This window comes from Notolepis coatsorum (assembly GCF_963971535.1).
Source record: "Notolepis coatsorum genome assembly, chromosome: 6".
NCBI lineage: Eukaryota > Metazoa > Chordata > Actinopteri > Aulopiformes > Paralepididae > Notolepis > Notolepis coatsorum.
In genome coordinates, this window is record NC_140170.1 from 152086517 (window position 1) to 152109987 (window position 23471).

Sequence of the window (23471 nt, forward strand, 5' to 3'; positions counted from 1 at the left end):
CCCTCCCCTGTCCTGATCGTTGCTCGCATATGCCCCCCACTGGCCGGTTGTAGGGAGGATAGAAGCCTTGCATCACATGTCCCCTCCGATACATGTGGAGGCAGCCTGTCACATCTTTTCACCTGCCAGCGCGGACTCTCATTTGGTGAGGAGTAACGTGTAGGAGGCTCACACTGCCCCCGCCATTTTCCTGACTTTGCTGTGCAGGCGCCCCAACCGACCTGTAGGAGTCGCTGTTCACAACGACCAGACTACCACCCTTCGACTTCCCACCCGCTAACTCTGCCAATTGAGTTAGTATGACGGCCGGCCCAAGCCGGAGGCAACGCAGACAGCCGGAGCCGAACCCAGTGTCTCTTGCGTTGGTGACGAGCGCAATGTCCGCTGCGCCACCCAGCTGCCTATTACTTTATTTTGTTAAACCTATACTCATATTCATATTTATCTACTGCCTATACCGCCTTCATCTGTCATATACTGTATTCATATCTACTTATATACTACTTATATCATTCATAGTTAATCTTATCCACTCATACTATTTATACCACTGTCTACACTGGCTAGGCTATATGTTCTATAATGTATTCAGATTTAATACCACTGTCTATAGTATATAGTATGTATACTCACTGCTCATACTGTAAAGTAGCCTACTATTCATACTGTAAAGTAGCCTAATATTCACACTGTAAAGTAGTCTATTGTTCATACTGTAAATTAGCCTACTGTTCATATTGTTTATACCAGCTTTTCTTATCCTCCATATTCTATATAATTCATATCTACTCAGTATTTAAAACCACTGGCTACATTGGTAATATTATCCATAGTGTATTCATACTACATATTACACTACTGTCTATAATGTTTATAGCTACTCACTCTGTTTATACTGAACATCAATACTGTTAATACTGTACTTGTCTTTTTCATAATTTGTCTACATTCTATACACATGTTATACATTATGTACATTAAAATGCACTTTACTGCCCCTTTGCACTCTGGTTAGATGCTAAGTACATAGACCTTGTGCAATAACAATAAGGTTGAATCTAATCTAATCTATTCATTGCAATTGACAGCTCCATCCTCACCAAATGTGATTATGGGAAGAAAGCGCACTCTAGTGGTAAAAGGTGGTATAGCACACACAGATGTCATTATTCTGCGTTATACATGGCAGACATACAACAGAACGAGTTTGACAGAAGTATTCTGTCTCTCTACTACAGCTCCCTGGTGGTCTAGTGGTTAGGATTCGGCGCTCTCACCGCCGCGGCCCGGGTTCGATTCCCGGTCAGGGAACACACTTTTAAAGAGACTCTACAATATATAATGTAGTAGGCTCTATTCCTAGAGCTTCCAGAGCTGTAAAGCAGCCTGTTGAGTGGCCTTACAACTTGTGATTTACAGTACTTATTAAAGGTGATTCTATTGTATTCTATTCTATTGTAGTAAAAGAAAATCCAGGTATAGTAAATAAAAACAAATGATTATCTATCATCTTGCTTTCCCAGATTGATTGTGTAAAATGTCATTGCATGCATGTTATTGGATGTTGATCAAAACTGGGGGGGGGGAAATCGCCCCCTCAATCACAATTAAGTTAACACTTTGGTTGCCAAAAGCGACTTACTGAAAGTTGTTTCTGGGCCTAAGTCGTTCAGTGCCAAAAACGACTTAAGTAGTTTCTGGGTTGTTTTTCCTTTTTCTTCGATATTTTTATTCATTATCCACCCATGATACCATTATGGAATGAGTCTGAGGTCCCCAAGGTGCAATACCAGCCGCATCCCGCTAGACGGCGGTATAGAGCACCCTTTCTAACCTTGTATCTTCCCCTGTGGGACGGCCAAAGGTCTCAGGTTTAATTTTTCCTTGTCGGCCGAGGCGAACGGTATATATAATATCCCCGATCGATATGTTGTGGATTATGCCGTGGGCCAAATGGACATTGGATGTACCAGATGGCGATCAAACAATTGGAATATTATTTTTGGAATACTCCCGATCGCAGGTAAGAACGATCTGACGTACATTTTTGCTTGATCCTGCAATGCTTTCATACCGATCGGGCTGATAACCGTTTTTAGTGTTCAATACGAATGCCGTTACTGACAATCAAATAATCAGAAACGACCCCCCCCCCCCCCCCCCCCCCCCCCCCCCATGATGGCACATAATACCTATGATATAGATTTGATTTCGGGATAATAGCGTATACAGGAAAGAAATGGCAATGTCTATAGTGGAATCGACGTGTAGGGCTATAATTCAGCATTTCATGAATTACCCTAGACCGCTCTAAAACCATACTTATATTCAACACGGTATAACACGGGAACGTATGGATGGAAAAATGTATTCCTTTTTCACATATTGAACGATAGATAGGTGATGTCAAATGGGCCATAGTATTGTATCCATAGCTATAATATAAAATATAGTTATAGCTCTACAAACAAGGTGATGGATCCCTAGCTATCTAGTGGTGGCGTCGCTACAGGCGGCTTCGTCTAATGGCTGGCACTCAAAGTGTTAAGACCGACTGAAGTTAGCCATCGCTGACCTGCGAGCAGCTTGCTGGTCGTCGGCTCTGAAGGTGTAGTAGAGAGTCTTCTTGTGGTAGAGATGAAACACACTGCTGCTGTCCTCTCCCTCCGGCCTCTCAGTCAGCTTGACCGTGAAGCCCTGCAGGGGGAGACTCTCTGAGGCCACCTTGTCCTGGAGACACGAGGGGACAGACGTCAACACTGCACCTACTGTAGTAGTTGTAGACCAGTCATGTTAACAGTATATGCAGTATGTAACTATCCCTTATTACCGTGTTATACAGTAAGTAACTATCCCTTGTTACTGTGTTATATACAGTATGTAACTATCCCTTATTACCGTGTTATACAGTATGTAACTATCCCTTGTTACTGTGTTATATACAGTATGTAACTATCCCTTATTACCGTGTTATACAGTATGTAACTATCCCTTGTTACTGTGTTATATACAGTATGTAACTATCCCTTATTACCGTGTTATATACAGTATGTAACTATCCCTTGTTACCATGTTATATACATTATGTAACTATCCCTTGTTACTGTGTTATATACAGTATGTAACTATCCCGTATTACCGTGTTATATACAGTATGTAACTATCCCGTATTACCGTGTTATATACAGTTATATACAGTATGTAACTATCCCGTATTACCGTGTTATATACAGTATGTAACTATCCCTTATTACCGTGTTATATACAGTATGTAACTATCCCTTGTTACCATGTTATATACAGTATGTAACTATCCCTTGTTACCGTGTTATATACAGTATGTAACTATCCCTTATTACCGTGTTATATACAGTATGTAACTATCCCTTGTTACCATGTTATATACAGTATGTAACTATCCCCTGTTACCGTGTTATATACAGTATGTAACTATCCCTTATTACCGTGTTATATACATTATGTAACTATCCCTTGTTACTGTGTTATATACAGTATGTAACTATCCCTTATTACCGTGTTATATACAGTATGTAACTATCCCTTGTTACCATGTTATATACAGTATGTAACTATCCCCTGTTACCGTGTTATATACAGTATGTAACTATCCCTTATTACCGTGTTATATACAGTATGTAACTATCCCTTATTACCGTGTTATATACAGTATGTAACTATCCCTTGTTACTGTGTTATATACAGTATGTAACTATCCCTTATTACCGTGTTATATACAGTATGTAACTATCCCTTGTTACCATGTTATATACAGTATGTAACTATCCCCTGTTACCATGTTATATACAGTATGTAACTATCCCTTATTACCGTGTTATATACAGTATGTAACTATCCCTTGTTAAAATGTTATATACAGTATGTAACTATCCCTTATTACTGTATTATATACAGTATGTATTAACTATCCCTTGTTACCATGTTATATACAGTATGTAACTATCCCCTGTTACCGTGTTATATACAGTATGTAACTATCCCTTATTACCGTGTTATATACAGTATGTAACTATCCCTTATTACCGTGTTATATACAGTATGTAACTATCCCTTATTACCGTGTTATATACAGTATATAACTATCCCTTGTTACCATGTTATATACAGTATGTAACTATCCCCTGTTACCGTGTTATATACAGTATGTAACTATCCCTTATTACCGTGTTATATACAGTATGTAACTATCCCTTGTTAAAATGTTATATACAGTATGTAACTATCCCTTATTACTGTATTATATACAGTATGTATTAACTATCCCTTGTTACCGTGTTATATACAGTATGTAACTATCCCTTGTTACCATGTTATATACAGTATGTAACTATCCCTTGTTAAAATGTTATATACAGTATGTAACTATCCCTTATTACCGCGTTATATACAGTATGTAACTATCCCCTGTTACCGTGTTATATACAGTATGTAACTATCCCTTATTACAGTGTTATATACAGTATGTAACTATCCCCTGTTACTGTGTTATATACAGTATGTAACTATCCCCTGGTACCGTGTTATATACAGTATGTAACTATCCCTTGTTACCATGTTATATACAGTATGTAACTATCCCCTGTTACCGTGTTATATACATTATGTAACTATCCCTTGTTACCGTGTTATATACAGTATGTAACTATCCCTTATTACTGTGTTATAAACAGTATGTAACTATCCCTTGTTACTGTGTTATATACAGTATATAACTATCCCTTGTTACTGTGTTAGTTACAGTAAGTAACTATCCATTGTTATCATGTTATATGTATAGTAAGTAGTGGTAAAAGGTTGTATAGCACACACAGATGTCATTATTCTGCGTTATACATGGCAGACATACAACAGAAACAGTTTGACAGGAGTATTCTGTCTCACTACAGCTCCCTGGTGGTCTAGTGGTTAGGATTCGGCGCTCTCACCGCCGCGGCCCGGGTTCGATTCCCGGTTAGGGAACACACTTTTAAAGATACTTTTTAAGTAACTATCCCCTGTTACCGTGTTATATACAGTATGTAACTATCCTGTATTACTGTGTTATATACAGTATGTAACTATCCCCTGTTACCGTGTTATATACAGTATGTAACTATCCCTTGTTACATGTTATATACAGTATGTAACTATCCTGTTACCGTGTTATATACAGTATGTAACTATCCCCTGTTACCGTGTTATATACAGTATGTAACTATCCCGTTACTGTGTTATATACAGTATGTAACTATCCCTTATTACCGTGTTATATACAGTATGTAACTATCCCTTGTTACTGTGTTATATACAGTATATAACTATCCCTTGTTACTGTGTTAGTTACAGTAAGTAACTATCCATTGTTATCATGTTATATGTATAGTAAGTAGTGGTAAAAGGTAGTATAGCACACACAGATGTCATTATTCTGCGTTATACATGGCAGACATACAACAGAAACAGTTTGACAGGAGTATTCTGTCTCACTACAGCTCCCTGGTGGTCTAGTGGTTAGGATTCGGCGCTCTCACCGCCGCGGCCCGGGTTCGATTCCCGGTTAGGGAACACACTTTTAAAGATACTTTTTAAGTAACTATCCCCTGTTACCGTGTTATATACAGTATGTAACTATCCCTTATTACCGTGTTATATACAGTATGTAACTATCCCCTGTTACCGTGTTATATACAGTATGTAACTATCCCTTATTACAGTGTTATATACAGTATGTAACTATCCCCTGTTACCGTGTTATATACAGTATGTAACTATCCCCTGTTACCGTGTTATATACAGTATGTAACTATCCCTTGTTACCGTGTTATATACAGTATGTAACTATCCCCTGTTACCGTGTTATATACATTATGTAACTATCCCTTGTTACTGTGTTATATACAGTATGTAACTATCCCTTGTTACTGTGTTATATACAGTATGTAACTATCCCTTGTTACTGTGTTATATACAGTATATAACTATCCCTTGTTACTGTGTTATATACAGTATATAACTATCCATTGTTATCATGTTATATGTATAGTAAGTAGTGGTAAAAGGTAGTATAGCACACACAGATGTCATTATTCTGCGTTATACATGGCAGACATACAACAGAAACAGTTTGACAGGAGTATTCTGTCTCACTACAGCTCCCTGGTGGTCTAGTGGTTAGGATTCGGCGCTCTCACCGCCGCGGCCCGGGTTCGATTCCCGGTTAGGGAACACACTTTTAAAGATACTTTTTAAGTAACTATCCCCTGTTAACGTGTTATATACAGTATGTAACTATCCCGTATTACTGTGTTATATACAGTATGTAACTATCCCCTGTTACCGTGTTATATACAGTATGTAACTATCCCTTGTTACATGTTATATACAGTATGTAACTATCCTGTTACCGTGTTATATACAGTATGTAACTATCCCCTGTTACCGTGTTATATACAGTATGTAACTATCCCGTTACTGTGTTATATACAGTATGTAACTATCCCTTATTACCGTGTTATATACAGTATGTAACTATCCCCTGTTACTGTGTTATATACAGTATGTAACTATCCCTTGTTACTGTGTTATATACATTATGTAACTATCCCTTGTTACTGTGTTATATACAGTATGTAACTATCCCTTGTTACCGTGTTATATACAGTATGTAACTATCCCGTATTACTGTGTTATATACAGTATATAACTATCCCTTGTTACCGTGTTATATACAGTATGTAACTATCCCTTGTTACCGTGTTATATACAGTATGTAACTATCCCTTGTTACTGTGTTATATACAGTATATAACTATCCCTTGTTACTGTGTTATATACAGTAAGTAACTATCCATTGTTATCATGTTATATGTATAGTAAGTAGTGGTAAAAGGTGGTATAGCACACACAGATGTCATTATTCTGCGTTATACATGGCAGACATACAACAGAACCAGTTTGACAGGAGTATTCTGTCTCACTACAGCTCCCTGGTGGTCTAGTGGTTAGGATTCGGCGCTCTCACCGCCGCGGCCCGGGTTCGATTCCCGGTTAGGGAACACACTTTTAAAGATACTTTTTAAGTAACTATCCCCTGTTACCGTGTTATATACAGTATGTAACTATCCCGTATTACTGTGTTATATACAGTATGTAACTATCCCCTGTTACCGTGTTATATACAGTATGTAACTATCCCTTGTTACATGTTATATACAGTATGTAACTATCCTGTTACCGTGTTATATACAGTATGTAACTATCCCCTGTTACCGTGTTATATACAGTATGTAACTATCCCGTTACTGTGTTATATACAGTATGTAACTATCCCTTATTACTGTGTTATATACAGTATGTAACTATCCCCTGTTACTGTGTTATATACAGTATGTAACTATCCCTTGTTACCATGTTATATACAGTATGTAACTATCCCTTATTACTGTATTATATACAGTGTAACTATCCCTTGTTACCATGTTATATACAGTATGTAACTATCCCTTGTTACCATGTTATATACAGTATGTAACTATCCCCTGTTACCGTGTTATATACAGTATGTAACTATCCTGTATTACTGTTATATACAGTATGTAACTATCCCCTGTTACCATGTTATATACAGTATGTAACTATCCCCTGTTACCGTGTTATATACAGTATGTAACTATCCCTTATTACCGTGTTATATACAGTATGTAACTATCTCTTGTTAAAATGTTATATACAGTATGTAACTATCCCATTACTGTGTTATATACAGTATGTAACTATCTCTTGTTAAAATGTTATATACAGTATGTAACTATCCCATTACCGTGTTATATACAGTATGTAACTATCCAGCTACCGTGTTATATACAGTATGTAACTATCCCTTATTACTGTGTTATATACAGTATGTAACTATCCCTTATTACCGTGCTATATACAGTATGTAACTATCCCTTGTTACCATGTTATATACAGTATGTAACTGTCCCTTGTTACCATGTTATATACAGTATGTAACTATCTCTTGTTACTGTGTTATATACAGTATGTAACTATCCCTTATTACCGTGCTATATACAGTATGTAACTATCCCTTGTTACCATGTTATATACAGTATGTAACTGTCCCCTGTTACCGTGTTATATACAGTATGTAACTATCCCCTATTACCGTGTTATATACAGTATGTAACTATCCCTTGTTACCGTGTTATATACAGTATGTAACTATCCCCTATTACCGTGTTATATACAGTATGTAACTATCCCTTGTTACCGTGTTATATACAGTATGTAACTATCCCTTGTTACTGTGTTATATACATTATGTAACTATCCCTTGTTACTGTGTTATATACAGTATATAACTATCCCTTATTACTGTGTTATAAACAGTATGTAACTATCCCTTGTTACTGTGTTATATACAGTATGTAACTATCCCGTATTACTGTGTTATATACAGTATGTAACTATCCCGTATTACTGTGTTATAAACAGTATGTAACTATCCCTTGTTACCGTGTTATATACATTATGTAACTATCCCTTATTACTGTGTTATAAACAGTATGTAACTATCCCTTATTACTGTGTTATATACAGTATGTAACTATCCCGTATTACTGTGTTATAAACAGTATGTAACTATCCCTTGTTACCGTGTTATATACATTATGTAACTATCCCTTATTACTGTGTTATAAACAGTATGTAACTATCCCTTGTTACCGTGTTATATACAGTATGTAACTATCCCTTGTTACTGTGTTATATACAGTATGTAACTATCCCCTGTTACCATGTTATATACAGTATGTAACTATCCCGTATTACTGTGTTATAAACAGTATGTAACGATCCCGTATTACTGTGTTATAAACAGTATGTAACTATCCCGTATTATTGTGTTATATACAGTATGTAACTATCCCTTGTTACTGTGTTATATACAGTATGTAACTATCCCTTGTTACTGTGTTATATACAGTATGTAACTATCCCTTATTACTGTGTTATATACAGTATGTAACTATCCCTTGTTACTGTGTTATATACAGTATGTAACTATCCCGTATTACTGTGTTATAAACAGTATGTAACTATCCCGTATTACTGTGTTATATACAGTATGTAACTATCCCTTGTTACTGTGTTATATACAGTATGTAACTATCCCTTATTACTGTGTTATATACAGTATGTAACTATCCCTTGTTACTGTGTTATATACATTATGTAACTATCCCTTATTACTGTGTTATATACAGTATGTAACTATCCCTTGTTACCGTGTTATATACAGTATGTAACTATCCCTTATTACTGTGTTATATACAGTATGTAACTATCCCTTGTTACTGTGTTATATACATTATGTAACTATCCCTTATTACTGTGTTATAAACAGTATGTAACTATCCCCTGTTACCGTGTTATATACAGTATGTAACTATCCCTTATTACTGTGTTATAAACAGTATGTAACTATCCCTTGTTACCGTGTTATATACAGTATGTAACTATCCCTTGTTACTGTGTTATATACAGTATGTAACTATCCCCTATTACCGTGTTATATACAGTATGTAACTATCCCTTGTTACCGTGTTATATACATTATGTAACTATCCCCTATTACCATGTTATATACAGTATGTAACTATCCCTTGTTACCGTGTTATATACATTATGTAACTATCCCCTATTACCATGTTATATACAGTATGTAACTATCCCTTGTTACCGTGTTATATACAGTATGTAACTATCCCCTATTACCATGTTATATACAGTATGTAACTATCCCTTGTTACTGTGTTATATACATTATGTAACTATCCCTTATTACTGTGTTATAAACAGTATGTAACTATCCCTTGTTACTGTGTTATATACAGTATATAACTATCCATTGTTACTGTGTTAGTTACAGTAAGTAACTATTCATTGTTATCATGTTATATGTATAGTAAGTAGTGGTAAAAGGTAGTATAGCACACACAGATGTCATTATTCTGCGTTATACATGGCGCAGACATACAACAGAACCAGTTTGACAGGAGTATTCTGTCTCACTACAGCTCCCTGGTGGTCTAGTGGTTAGGATTCGGCGCTCTCACCGCCGCGGCCCGGGTTCGATTCCCGGTCAGGGAACACACTTTTAAAGAGACTCTACAATATATAATGATGGACTAGTAGGCGCTATTCCTAGAGCTACCAGAGCTTTATGAATACTGTGTTATGTACAGTAAGTAACTATCCATTGTTATCATGTTATATATATATGAAAACCTTGTAACTTAAATTTTGACATTTACGTTTATTTATTATTTATTTATTTGTACTGAACGTCATCATAGTCCGTTATCTGCTGAGAGTGCTTCATGACTCTTGGGACCTTGAAACCTATACCTATTATAGAATTTCTAAAGAAATGTACATTAGAACACAATGTAATGCACAGAATTATATAGAATTAATCTGTTTTATTTTCTTGAATAGCATCTACTTTTGTTTAACTTACATCATTCTGCTACAACATACCATGATATATGCTATGTACTTCTATAATTAAGATTGACATTGCCTCACAAAAATGGGTAAACTGAGTTAGGTAGGTTTAGTCATCACTGGACATCAATCTAAAAATTAAAAAAAGTTCAGGCCTATGTCAATTCTTGAAGGAACACAACAACATTATGGAAATGTGCTTACCATCTTCTCTAGAGTAAAATTTCCTCTGTGCATTCAGTAGAAAGCTATGCGGCTATAAGCTAGCCTAGTTTAGCACAAATTAATGGAAGGAGATATGGACCAGCTAACAGGAGAGGCCAAAAACACCTCCTGGAGTTTCAAACTACAGGCTACTTTAGGCTAGTGGTCCGTAATCTGCTTCCATTCATTTGCGCTAAGCTAGGCTATTTTATAGCCGGATAGCTTTCTACTGAACACACAGATAGGGAATTAGTATCTATCTTCTTGCCTGACTCTGGAGAAGACGGTAAGCACCAGCACCATTTCCCATAAGGTTCCTATTTTGGAAATAGGTGGTTTTAATCCAATAACAACGTAACATAATATAACGCAAAAATAATTGAAAGGCAAAGGATGCTTGTAAAATAAGAAACAGAGAGAGAGAGAGAGAGAGAGAGAGAGAGAGAGAGAGAGAGAGAGAGAGAGAGAGAGAGAGAGAGAGAGAGAGAGAGAGAGTTTCTCTTTAGGAAATCATAATGTTAAAAGTAAAAAGCAGAAGCCAGGTAAAGAGAAGCGGGTAGCAGAATAAACTATAGAGGGTTTAGGTAGAATTGTGTATCTAGGGAACCACGTGGGAGTGACTTTCTGTTGCCATGTGGGAAATCAAATGTAGTAAATTTTAGAACGTTTATGTTGTTAGATTAAAAGCGCCTACAGAGCGAGGTGTGAACAGTAGCATGTTGCAGTAATGTGGTGAAAAGCAGGGGACAGAGAGAGCTTGTGTAGGTGGGTGTGAGTGTGTTCTCTGGGGCTGGTGTGGGAGACTCTGTGCCCCCTCACCTGGCGGGCTGTGAAGGTGTAGAGCACCTTGTCTTTGAGGAGGAACCACAGCCTCTTCCACTTCCTCTTGCTCTTCTTACGGCGCATCAGGCTGCCGCTCATGGTGGAGCCCTCAGCCCCCAGCGCCACCTGGTGGTATACAGAGGTACAGGGTTAGTTATGATGTACTTTGTATATACTTTACTCTTATTGCTCAACTAACAAGCTTAGTGATTGTTCATCTGTATGATTGTGTGTGTGTGTTGCTGTATCTATCTATCTATCTATCTATCTATCTATCTATCTATCTATTGTATCTATCTATCTACTGTATCTATCTATCTACTGTATCTATCTATCTATCTATCTACTGTATCTATCTATCTATCTATCTATCTATCTATCTATCTATCTATCTATCTATCTATCTATCTATCTATCTATCTATCTATCTATCTATCTATCTATCTATCTATCTATCTATCTATCTATCTATCTATCTATCTATCTACTGTATCTATCTATCTATCTATCTATCTACTGTATCTATCTATCTATCTATCTATCTATCTATCTATCTATCTATCTATCTATCTATCTATCTATCTATCTATCTATCTATCTATCTATCTATCTATCTATCTATCTATCTATCTATCTACCTATCTATCTATCTACCTACCTACCTACCTACCTACCTACCTACCTACCTACCTACCTACCTACCTACCTACCTACCTACCTACCTACCTACCTACCTACCTACCTACCTACCTACCTACCTACCTACCTACCTACCTACCTACCTACCTACCTACCTACCTACCTACCTACCTACCTACCTACCTACCTACCTACCTACCTACCTACCTACCTACCTACCTACTGGTACCCTGGGATAGAGGTGATCCATGGGGTAGAAGTTGATCATAGACAGATAGAGAAAGTGTCCCCCTGAGGCAGTTCTTTAAACGTCACACAGGATAATCTGTCTCAAGTTGTCCTCCTCCCTGTCTTCAGGCATGCCAGACATTCCATGTAACAGCCTTGTCAGTTCCATTACACCAGCTCCCTGGTGGTCTAGTGGTTAGGATTCGGCGCTCTCACCGCCGCGGCCCGGGTTCGATTCCCGGTCAGGGAACAACTCTTATTAATAACTACAGCTGTACTAAGTTAGTGCAGAAAGATGATAAATGGTCAGAAGACAGAGGCTGCATGTGAGAGATCACACTGCAGTGTAACCTACAGAAAAAGTATATAGTTACAATACACTAAACCAGTTGTCACCAACCTTTGAGACTTTCCCTGAATTTTAATTTAATTTTTTATCTTTCCCTGAGAGTCCACATTACAGTTCTACTTTTGTTTTGATGTGAAAAGTGATGCTGCATAAGATTACTGCACTTAGCACTGACTGAGAAAGTACATATTACAGTTCTACTTTGACAAACGTATTTACAATTAGCATTTTCTAATGTTAATAATATGAGAGTCCACATTACAGTTCTACTTTTGTTTTGATGTGAAAAGTGATGCTGCATAAGAGGACTGCACTTAGCACTGACTGAGAAAGTACATATTACAGTTCTACTTTGACGTTTTAATGTTGGACCAAAGCATTGCATGTAATTAGAATACAGGCAAATAAAAGTCATTTAGTTTAAAGTACAATCTTGGCTGACTTTTTCTCTCAACGCTTCAATAGGTAGATCTTGCCTTCACCAACAAAAAAAAGTGATCTTGGGCTTAAAAAGGTTGGTGACCACTGGTCTAGAGTGAGTGGACGACCTGGTTGAGAGGAGAGCTGTTCTTCCTGCTCTTCCACATGATGGGTGTCTGCAGGCTCTGGAACACAGCAGAGAGCGGCCGGCTGGCACGGTGGGACCGAGGACTGGAGCTACCGCACGCCCCCGACATACTGCCCCCTGGTGGCAGAGATGACACGTACACGTTACAGGTGTTTCTCAAAAGAAAGAAAGTAAGAAAGAAAGAAAGAAAGAAAGAAAGAAAGAAAGAAAGAAAGAAAGAAAGAAAGAAAGAAAGAAAGAAAGAAAGAAAGAAAGAAAGAAAGAAAGAAAGAAAGAAAGAAACACATGCCATGTCCGAAAGGTCCTCAGTACCTACAGAATCAGAAGCTCCTACTACCTACACTCTATGCTTTTAGAACCTACTGTTCAACTATCAGCTCCTACTGTGAAGTGGGGAAGATCACCCTTTGTCTCACCCCTCGGGACAACAAACATTGAACTTGGTTGAGCATTACATCATTTGTGAAGAACAGACAAAAGTAAACCGCTAATCTACTTGAAAAGGCACAACGTTGACATGAGGGTTTCAATTGTCCGTTTGATGGTTTTGTCACACCAAGTCACACCTTTTATTTTCATATAAATCCACTTCCTGAAAGTAACCATGCTAAGTGCACTCAATAGAACCAAGAAGACAGTAGACATCCAGTGATTTTAAGGCTTCTGAAGGGGTAGCACACGCACACACACACGCACGCACCCACACACACACACACACACACACACACACACACACACACACACACACACACACACACACACACACACACACACACACACACACACACACACACCACACACACACACACACTCTCTCTGACGTAATATAAAGGAAGCAGACATTAAGATGGGGACACTGCATCATTAGTTACTCACCTCTTTTACTAAGCTCAGCATAGCAGTGGTTGCACACTTTGACCACTCTGTCTTTGAGGTACTTCAGTGGATATCTGTTCCTGGAGCAAGAACGACACACCACCTGCACGGAGAGAGAGAGAGAGAGAGAGAGAGAGAGAGAGAGAGAGAGAGAGAGAGAGAGAGAGAGAGAGAGAGAGAGAGAGAGAGAGAGAGAGAGAGAGAGAGAGAGAGAGAGAGAGAGAGAGAGAGAGAGAGAGAGAGAGAGAGAGAGAGAGAGAGAGAGAGAGAGAGAGAGAGAGAGAGAGAGAGAGAGAGAGAGAGAGAGAGAGAGAGAGAGAGAGAGATGGAGAAAGACAGAGAGAGAGAGAGAGATGGAGAAAGACAGAGAGAGAGAGAGAGAGAGAGAGAGAGAGAGAGAGAGAGATGAAGAAAGACAGAGAGAGATATGGAGAAAGACAAAGAGGGAGATGGAGAGTGAGAGAGAGAGTGAGAGATGGAGAAAGACAGAGAGAGTTAGAGAGAGATGGAGAAAGACGGAGAGAGTGAGAGAGATGGAGAAAGAGAGAGAGAGAGAGAGGTGGAGAAAGACAGAGAGAGATATGGAGAAAGACAAAGAGAGAGATAGAGAGAGAGAGAGAGAGAGAGAGAGAGGGGCAAGAAGGACAGAGAGAGGGAAAGAAATAAAGAGAGAAAATGCAATTAATGCAGGATGTATGATTTTAAGCGTTGAAATACCTCTAGAACGTCATCATGAACTGATAACTGATACATACAGAGAAAAGCAACAGTTGTGATTGAAGGATCAAGAAAAGAGGGACAGAGTTTAAGAGGGTCAATTGTGCAACGTAAGCTAGCTTGGTTGTTTAGCATGTGTTTTATACTCAAGTTTTGTTTTATTTGTCACATATAAGGTACATGTACAATTATAGTGAAATGCTTGGTTCTGTAGGACCCTCCTGAGATTGTGCTTCATACAGTAAAAAGATCAAACACTATACAAAATATACAATATACAAAACTAAAAGTGCAAAATGCTAAATGCAAAAATGAGGTTGAGAGGTAGTGCAAATGTGTAAAAATAAATAGATAAAATACGGTGTAATATACAAAAGTGTTTAATGTGTTTAAAGTAATACTACTATTAAAACTATGTTTATGATGGTATATGGATATTCCTTTTAATACAACATATGAACAAAAGACAATACCAGCAACAATGTTGGCGACAACATTATGCTTAAACAGGGGCGGCTAGTTGGCGCAGTGGGCAAGGCGCTCGCCACTAACGCAGGAGACGCTGGGTTCGAGCCCAGCTCTCGCCGTTGCTACCAGCTGGCCGGTCGTTCATACTAACACAATTGGCAAGTGTTAGAGGGTGGGAAAGCCGGTGGGTGGGGATTGGACGTTGTGGACAGCGACTCCTACAGGTCGGTTTGGTGACGCCGGTGCAGCGGAAGCAGGAAGTAGCGGGGGCAGCGTGAGCCTCCCACGTGTTACTCCTCGCCACTGAGAGTTCGAGCTGCTGCAGTGAAAAGATGAGACAGGCTGCCTCCTCGTGTACCGGAGTGTTTCTGACCTTGCCACAGGCGTTGCAGTGGTGTCTTCTGAGTGTGAGGCTGAAGTCGGAGGTGCAGTTCATACACATCATCACGTGGGACAAGGGCACCAGGACCGGGGCGGCCTCGCCCAGCGCCATCCACAGCTTCTCACGGGCCTGGACACAAAACACAACATGGGTCTCAGACTCACCTCCCACAAATGCTGCTGGGTAGTGTAGATGTCTAAACACTGGAGTGTCTGGGTAGTGTAGAGCAGGGGTTCCCAAAGTGGGGGTCGCCAGATGATTTCCAAATAAATAAATAAAAAAATTCCACATTTTAAATTCTTTATGCAGTCAGGCCACTGAACTTAGAAGCAGGCCAGGCCAGTGTTTCTAGTTGCACCAGCGCAATAGTTAGATAACCTAGGTGGGGAACAACCAGGAGATCACTGCAACTCACACAAGTTGGAGAACTATCTATCTCTCTCTCTCTCTCTCTCTCTCTTGCTCTCACACACACACAAAGGGAGCCGCATGTGATTGGTGGAGGCGGGACCCTTACAAAAAACTGTTGTTGCTAATCATTGACACATGCTAGCCTGTAATAATCCCCCCCAGAAAAATCTACTTTGCATTTGATATATTGCAAATATATGCCATTACACACACTGGCATTTAAAGGGTTAGAATTATAAAATGAATATGTGGTGTTATGATCAGGGCTGAAGTGGAATAAAAGATTGTATTATTTTCAATCTGACATTACAAAAAACTGAAAATCCATCAAAATCAGTGTTGTTGCTAATCATACATATGCTAGACTGTTTTTTAACAATAATTTGTGATGCCATCACAAACACTGGCATTTAAAGGGTACAAATAAAAAAATTAACAAGTAACAAGAGATTTCCTGGTGGGGGACCCCCAGACCCCCTGCTTAAAAAGTGGCCTGACTGGGGCTATATTTTGCACTATATTTCCTGGCCTGAATAATTTCCCCAGTCCGGCCCTGGTTAAAAGCCTCCAATGCTTATTAGTGTGTGTGTGTTTGAACATGTGCATGTTTCAACCATACATTTCCATTTATATATATAAAAAAAAAAAAAAAAAGTCTTTTACCTCCTATAATAGTGGGGGTCGCGGCTCTCTGACACCGTTATTTGGGGGTCGCGGCCTGAAAAGTTTGGGAACACCTGGTGTAGAAGTCTAAACACTGAAGTGTCTGGGTAGTAGTAGGGTCATCTGTGGCACTTCCGTGACCGTGGAGAGCGAAGGTCCGTTTCTCAATGGATTTGTCATCTAGGAGGGTTAATAAACAAATTTAGCCGGGGTGTATTTTTTTAAAAGACAGGGAAAATTCGTGAGAGACCAAAATCCAAAATGGCTGCCGTGGAAATGAACTTTTTAATGGTTTGACCTACAATGATGCACAATACATGGTTTCATAGCTTATTTTGATCAAGGAATACATAGTTGGTGTTTATATAATGATTTGACCTATTGTTGACCTTCAAATGCAAGATGGCTGCCAATTTTGAGCTCCAAAATGAATCTTTTTCAAAATCGTCACAGAGCCTTCATATTAGGCTCTAATGAAAGCTCTGCTCATGATGAGTTGAATAATATACAGTATTAAGTACACAGAAGTAATCTCTGAGGTCAATAAAGTCAATGTTTGTGTGTAAACAACAGTTACTGATTTGCGGTTTTCCATTAAATAGGGTAGGCTACTGAGAATATGGTGTCCAGTTGATACCATCACATTTTCATAATGAACCAACAATTATTTTGCACTATAGCCTAACATAAAATAGTATTCTGTATGCAAAGCTAGCAAGGTTAGTTGCTTGAGCCGAATTTAACCCTTGTGCGCTACTTATTTATTTATCTTACTTTGGTGTTAACAAAAACTCTGGGTCCGAATGTACCACCTCACTGGACAGCGCACTACCACTGCTATCAACCTGGGCGTAAATGTCCATGGCATGACAAGGAGTAAAGATCTGATAGACACTCTGCACAAGAGTGGTGTCTGCATCAGCTATGCAGATACACTGCTCCTCTATGACCACTGGGCTCTGATGGATGTGGAGCAGAAGTGTGCAGAACTGACAAAGGTTTGCCAGTACAGATGCCCCCCTGGTAGCAAGAGTGAGCCACCTGCTTGTCCCAGGGTAGATCCACCAGTGGATGGGTCAGCTCCGCAGCATGCTCGCTCTGTGATACATGCACTGTCTCATGTAGACAATCATGGTACAAGACCACCACCTGAAGAGCAGCGAGTTCCAGGATACAGTGGTGCCCAGTCCTGCTGTCATCCACCACCCAACAAGAGCAAGCCTTACTACCACACAACATACAATGAACCTCCAAGCAAGTCAGTGTTCAAGTTTCAAGTTTCTTTAATAGTTGTCATACAGAAGTACAGAATACTTTCATACAAAATGCTTCTTACATCATGGTGAAACATGTGGAGGCCATGCGGCTGAAGAATATTCCATTCTCCTTTCTTGTTGGTGACCTGCCCACCTACAAGACGATCACTCAGCTCAAGGCGGAGAATCCAGAAATGTTCAAGGACATCATCCCAATCCTCTGAGCTTTCCACCAGCTGATGTCCTACATCTATGCCATCTACAAGAGACTCAAGGGCTCTGGAATGGCAGACACTCTGGTTACAGCAGGGGTAGTAGTGGAGGGGTCGGTAGACCAAGCACTACGAGGAAAGCACTACAGACGGGGCGTGCGGTGCATCCTGCTCTTGAGAGAGGTTCTTATCCAAAATCAACTGTCAAAGATTCTTGAGCACAAAGAACTATCGGAAGACATCAAGGAGAACCTCAACATTCTGCGGAATGCACTGACTGAAACTCAAGAGGCTCTACAGACAGCTTACTGTGATCTTGAGACTGATGGCGACATGAAGGAGCTGATCAACAGTTCTCAACAACAAAGAATGCAAACAACGTTGCAACGTCACAGGAAGCATGTCAAATGCCAGCCAGCGAGGATGAAGAAGGATGAGCAAGCAGTTCAGGACCTGCAGGCATGCATGAGGGATATTGAAGCTGATCCATTTAACATCTCCTCACCTACACTGAGGTCACTACAGTCTGGCCTCGTCGCCTCACCAGAGTTACTGCATGACCTTAAGACTGCAATTCCAGATTCCAGGTTGAGACTTTTCTGCAAGAGCGGGTGTTCACCAAGATCAAGCCTCTTACTGCAACCATCCACAGGAATAAGAGACGGAATTTTGCAAGTGAAAAGAGCTGCGCACCTTCTGGTGCTCATATGCAGGTGGCCCATATGGAGAGATCAGGACTAGCGGCCCTGGTGGACCTAGCAGAGGGATCTGGTATGATACAACTTGAATCATCCCTTGAGAGAAGAGTGACAGAGGAGTGCCTTTCACTCTTCAATGTGGATGGGTCAATGTGCAAGACTGTGAAGAGCAAGTTGTTAGAGCTTTTCACCCTAGAACCAGTTCCTGAGGAACCGCAGAACTACGTGAGCCTTGTAGACATGGGTCTGGTATGGCGGCTTGCCACCCACACATCTGAGGACCGAGAGGCTAGGAAGCGGGATGGTTCAGAGTACCGCTGGAATGACTACCTGCATAAAATCTGCGCAATCATCTTCTCATGCCATGCCAATGCTTACCTCATCATTCTCATCAACGACAAGTATGACCTTCCCTTCAGCATCAAGGATGATGAGCATGATGATGAGCAAAACATCCACACGTCCCAAATGTTTTCCTGAAACCCGAAGACAGGTTCCCAGGTGAACTCATGGTCAACTCAGGAAACAAGGTCAGATTGCAAAAACTTGTGAAAGAACAGCTGAAAACACAAGTTGGTCAAGTGCAGGGTGATATCAAATACTGTGAGGGAGAAGTGTCAACCAACCTCAGCACTGGCATCGATAATGGAGAGTATGTCTTCAAACATCCAGAGGCAGATACAATGCTGCTCTCCGCCTATGCAAAGGTGAGGACCACCAACTACACTGGACCTGTTGTTCTAGACTGCGGAGACACAGACGTGTTTGTCCAAGCAGCTTATGTCTCGCAACAAATCAGAGGTGATCTGCTGATCAAGCGCAAGAATGCATTTATCAACTGCCGTGCAATGCTCTCTGAAGAGGTTGCAGACATCATCATACCTCTCCATGGCAGTGACCACACCTCAGGCTTCTATGGGCATGGAAAGAAAAAGGTATTGTAGAAGGTGATGGTTGTTCCTGAGGCAAGAGAGCTCCTGGGACGAGTGGGTGATAGTCTGGAGTTGAAAGATGAAGTGAGAGCAGATATGAAAGCATTTGTCCTCTCAATTGTTTACGCTGAGAGTGCAGATGTTATGTGTGGCCCGGCCAGAGCTTCCAAGTGGCACAAATTGAAAAAGAAGTGTACGATTCGTCTCCCACCTGATGATGACTCCTTGGATCTTCATGTGAAAAGGACAAACTACATTACATATTGCCAGCGCCATTACAACCTTCAAGAACATCCTTTCCCCATTGGTCACGGCTGGGAACTAGTGAATGGGAAGTGCCAGCCAGTGTGTCATACCCTTCCCTCCTTGCCCCAGCAGCTCACATCTCATGACTGCTCAGATGAGAGTAGCAGTGATGATGAATGGAGTCAGTGTGGAGATCAACAGATTCTGATGAAGAATAGTGATTCTGTCTCCCGTTCTCATCATCCATCAACAACAAGTTGTTACGTTATATCATCTGCTTAGCTTACTTTATATCCATCCCTATACTCCGTATTTTTGTGTTTTCTACCAGCCTTTTCTCTCCACCCTTATTTCCTTTATTTTTTAATATTGTGATGTGAACATTAGTGTGTTTTTATTCTAACAATTATATTTTCAGTTTGACATTACATGTTTCAGTTGCTGTGTCAGCCAGAGGGAGATGCTGTTGCCTCCAAATCTGCCCTTAAGGCCATTAGGCTACTAGTTGATCAATTATTATTTTGGAGTGCTATTTGTTGAAGCACCATAGTTATACAAAAGTTACAAAACATATATTAAGAAAAAAAAGAAAGAAAAAAAACACCTCCCTTTTGACTGTTCACCTTGTCGTGGTAAGGGAGCTTGAGTACCTCAGTGAACCCTGAGAGCTATGCCAGTAGGAGGAAACTCCTAGCAGGTTTTACCAAACCGGACAGGTCTAGGGTGTGTCATAATCACAGCACGGCCCTCCTTTTCCCCTCACGTCCTCCACACGCTCCTCTTCATCCCCCTCTCTATCCACTGCGCACTCCTCATCATCCTCTCTTTCTTCAGTCACCCCTTCCTTCACCCTCATTCACCCAGCTGTATTCCATCCCCCTAATTCACACACGGGCAAGCACCCCACTCTCCCCAGCTGCACCCTATCCTCCCCTGATGAGGGGACTATATCTACACCTCGACGCTGACCAGAAGCTGTCGTGGTATTAATTACCACTGCCCAGGTACGACGTCTCTGCCACAAGCTCTACTGCTAGATACCCTCCGTGTATTGGCTTACTCTAACCTGTTTCTCTCCTGTGCCCCAAAGGGCCGCCGTCTGGACGTCACCTGTTCCCGAGAGGAACACCTATTCTCCCGCTGCCACCCAGCAGCTCCAGCGTCCCTGTCTGGACGTCACCTGTTCCCGAGAGGAACACCTATTCTCCCGCTGCCACCCAGCAGCTCCAGCGTCCCTGTCTGGACGTCACCTGTTCCCGAGAGGAACACCTATTCTCCCGCTGCCACCCAGCAGCTCCAGCGTCCCTGTCTCGACGTCACCTGTTCCCGAAGAGGAACACCTATTCACCCGCTGCCACCCAGCAGCTCCCCCGACAAGCACCAGGACCGCTTGCTCGCTCACTGCCGCCGTGGCAGCCACAGGACAGAACATTAACCCCGTTCTATTTCCCCCCAATTCCTGTGTTGCTCAATTTCCATTAAACACCCTTGAAACCGCTCCTTTCTCTTCTCGTGTATTCAGCAATTGGGCTGTGCTCCAGACTCCAGTTCTCACAGTATACCACGACCATGATGACAGCACCAGCTGTACACGAGACCGAGGAATGGAGGAAGTTTCAGAAGCAGTCTGTGAGTATCATTAACGGCCAGACCTCCCGGGTAGACCAACTCGCCCACTCCCTAGACGCCGTCACGGCACAGCTGGCCGCTCTCGCCCTCGACTCCGTTGAGCGAGAAAAACAGTATCTACTTGTCGAGGCACACTTGGCACAGCAGGGCTCATCAGCCGCTACCCCCGCTGCACCAAGCCCCCCGCATAGGGAACCCCCTGTCCCCACACCAGAACGTTATGACGGAAGCGTCTCCAAATGCTGTGCGTTTTTATTCCAGTGCTCGTTAGTGTTCGAACAACAACCCCACACGTTTCACAGCGATAGGTCTAAAGTGGCTTACCTGTCGGCGCTGCTCACAGGCGCGGCGTTGAGATGGGCCACCGCTCTCCACTTCAACAATTCCTTCCTCTGCAATTCGTACTCACAATACGTCGATGACATGCGTAAGGTGTTTGACCACCCTCCAGATGACTCAGAGGGGGCCTCCGGCTTGTTTTCTATCCGCCAGGGAAGCCGCAGCGTAAGCGAATACGCTATCGATTTCCACATCCTCGCCGCCGGCTCCGACTGGGGGGACACACCGTTGCAAGGCGCCTTTCGCCAGGGCTTGAACGACGCTATTAAAGACGAGCTTGCGTCCAAAGAAAGACCCACCTCCCTGGGCGAATTAATCCATTTGGCCAGAGAACTGGACCTGCGTCTTCGGGAACGTCGTCGAGAGAAAGCTAGCACCACTCGTCCGCCTGTACCCGGTCCGCCTCGTTGCGCTGCCCGCGCCGAAGAAAATAGGTCCTCCGAGCCCATGGATCTCGACCGCTCACGTCTCCCTCCCAGCGAACGCCGATACAGGCTCGCTACTGGAGCATGCCTGTACTGCGGTCAAACGGGTCACTCGGTTGCCTCTTGCTTGCTTCGCCCAAACGACAGGGCTCGACAGTAGCGCTGGGCGTCTGTTCGAGTTTCGATATCGCTCCCAGCTCTGGCCCAAACATGCTATTCCGCGCCACGCTGTGTCTGAATAACCAAACACTCCCGTTATCTGCCCTGGTTGACTCAGGGGCCGACGAGAACCTCATCGACGCCGGAGTAGTCTCCCGTTACAACATCGCTACTGACGCCCTGCCGATACCCCGCGACGCCCGGGGGTTAAACGGGAAACTACTCACGCGGATTACTCGCCACACCGTACCCCTTCGCCTTCTGCTATCCGGGAATCACAGCGAGAGTATTCGGTTTCACGTTACCAACTCTCCCCACAATCCTATTGTCCTTGGCATGCCTTGGCTCAAGTTACACAATCCCGCTATCAATTGGCCTACCGGCCTGGTGACCAGCTGGAGCGCCCACTGTCACGTTGCTTGTCTACAGTCGGCTCGGCCGCCACTAGAGGGCGCCGGTTCGTATCCCCCCAAAGAGAACATAGATCTGTCTGCTATTCCGCCGGCCTACCACGATTTGAAGGCAGTTTTCAGCAAACAACAGGCTCTCTCCCTGCCTCCCCATCGCCAATACGACTGCGCCATTGATTTACTCCCCGGGGCGCCACTCCCCGCTAGTCGCCTGTTCAACCTCTCGCGCCCAGAGAGAGAATCAATGGAGAAGTACGTTCACGAATCCCTGGCCTCGGGCATAATCACCCCCTCTTCTTCTCCTGTCGGCG

The 23471-nt window shown here is 41.6% G+C and overlaps 1 protein-coding gene across 1 annotated transcript in view; it reads right to left on the minus strand.

The window, feature by feature from the left end:
• Positions 1-23471, minus strand: part of fgd5a (FYVE, RhoGEF and PH domain containing 5a) — a 181556-nt gene that overhangs the window by 3411 nt on the left and 154674 nt on the right. The window contains exons 12-16 of the mRNA XM_084315770.1: positions 15772-15909; positions 14214-14316; positions 13318-13454; positions 11551-11679; positions 2576-2730 (exon numbers count right to left, since the gene is read on the minus strand). Coding sequence (XP_084171896.1) covers positions 2576-2730; positions 11551-11679; positions 13318-13454; positions 14214-14316; positions 15772-15909 — 662 coding nt within the window. The remainder of the gene's footprint in view (positions 1-2575; positions 2731-11550; positions 11680-13317; positions 13455-14213; positions 14317-15771; positions 15910-23471) is intronic.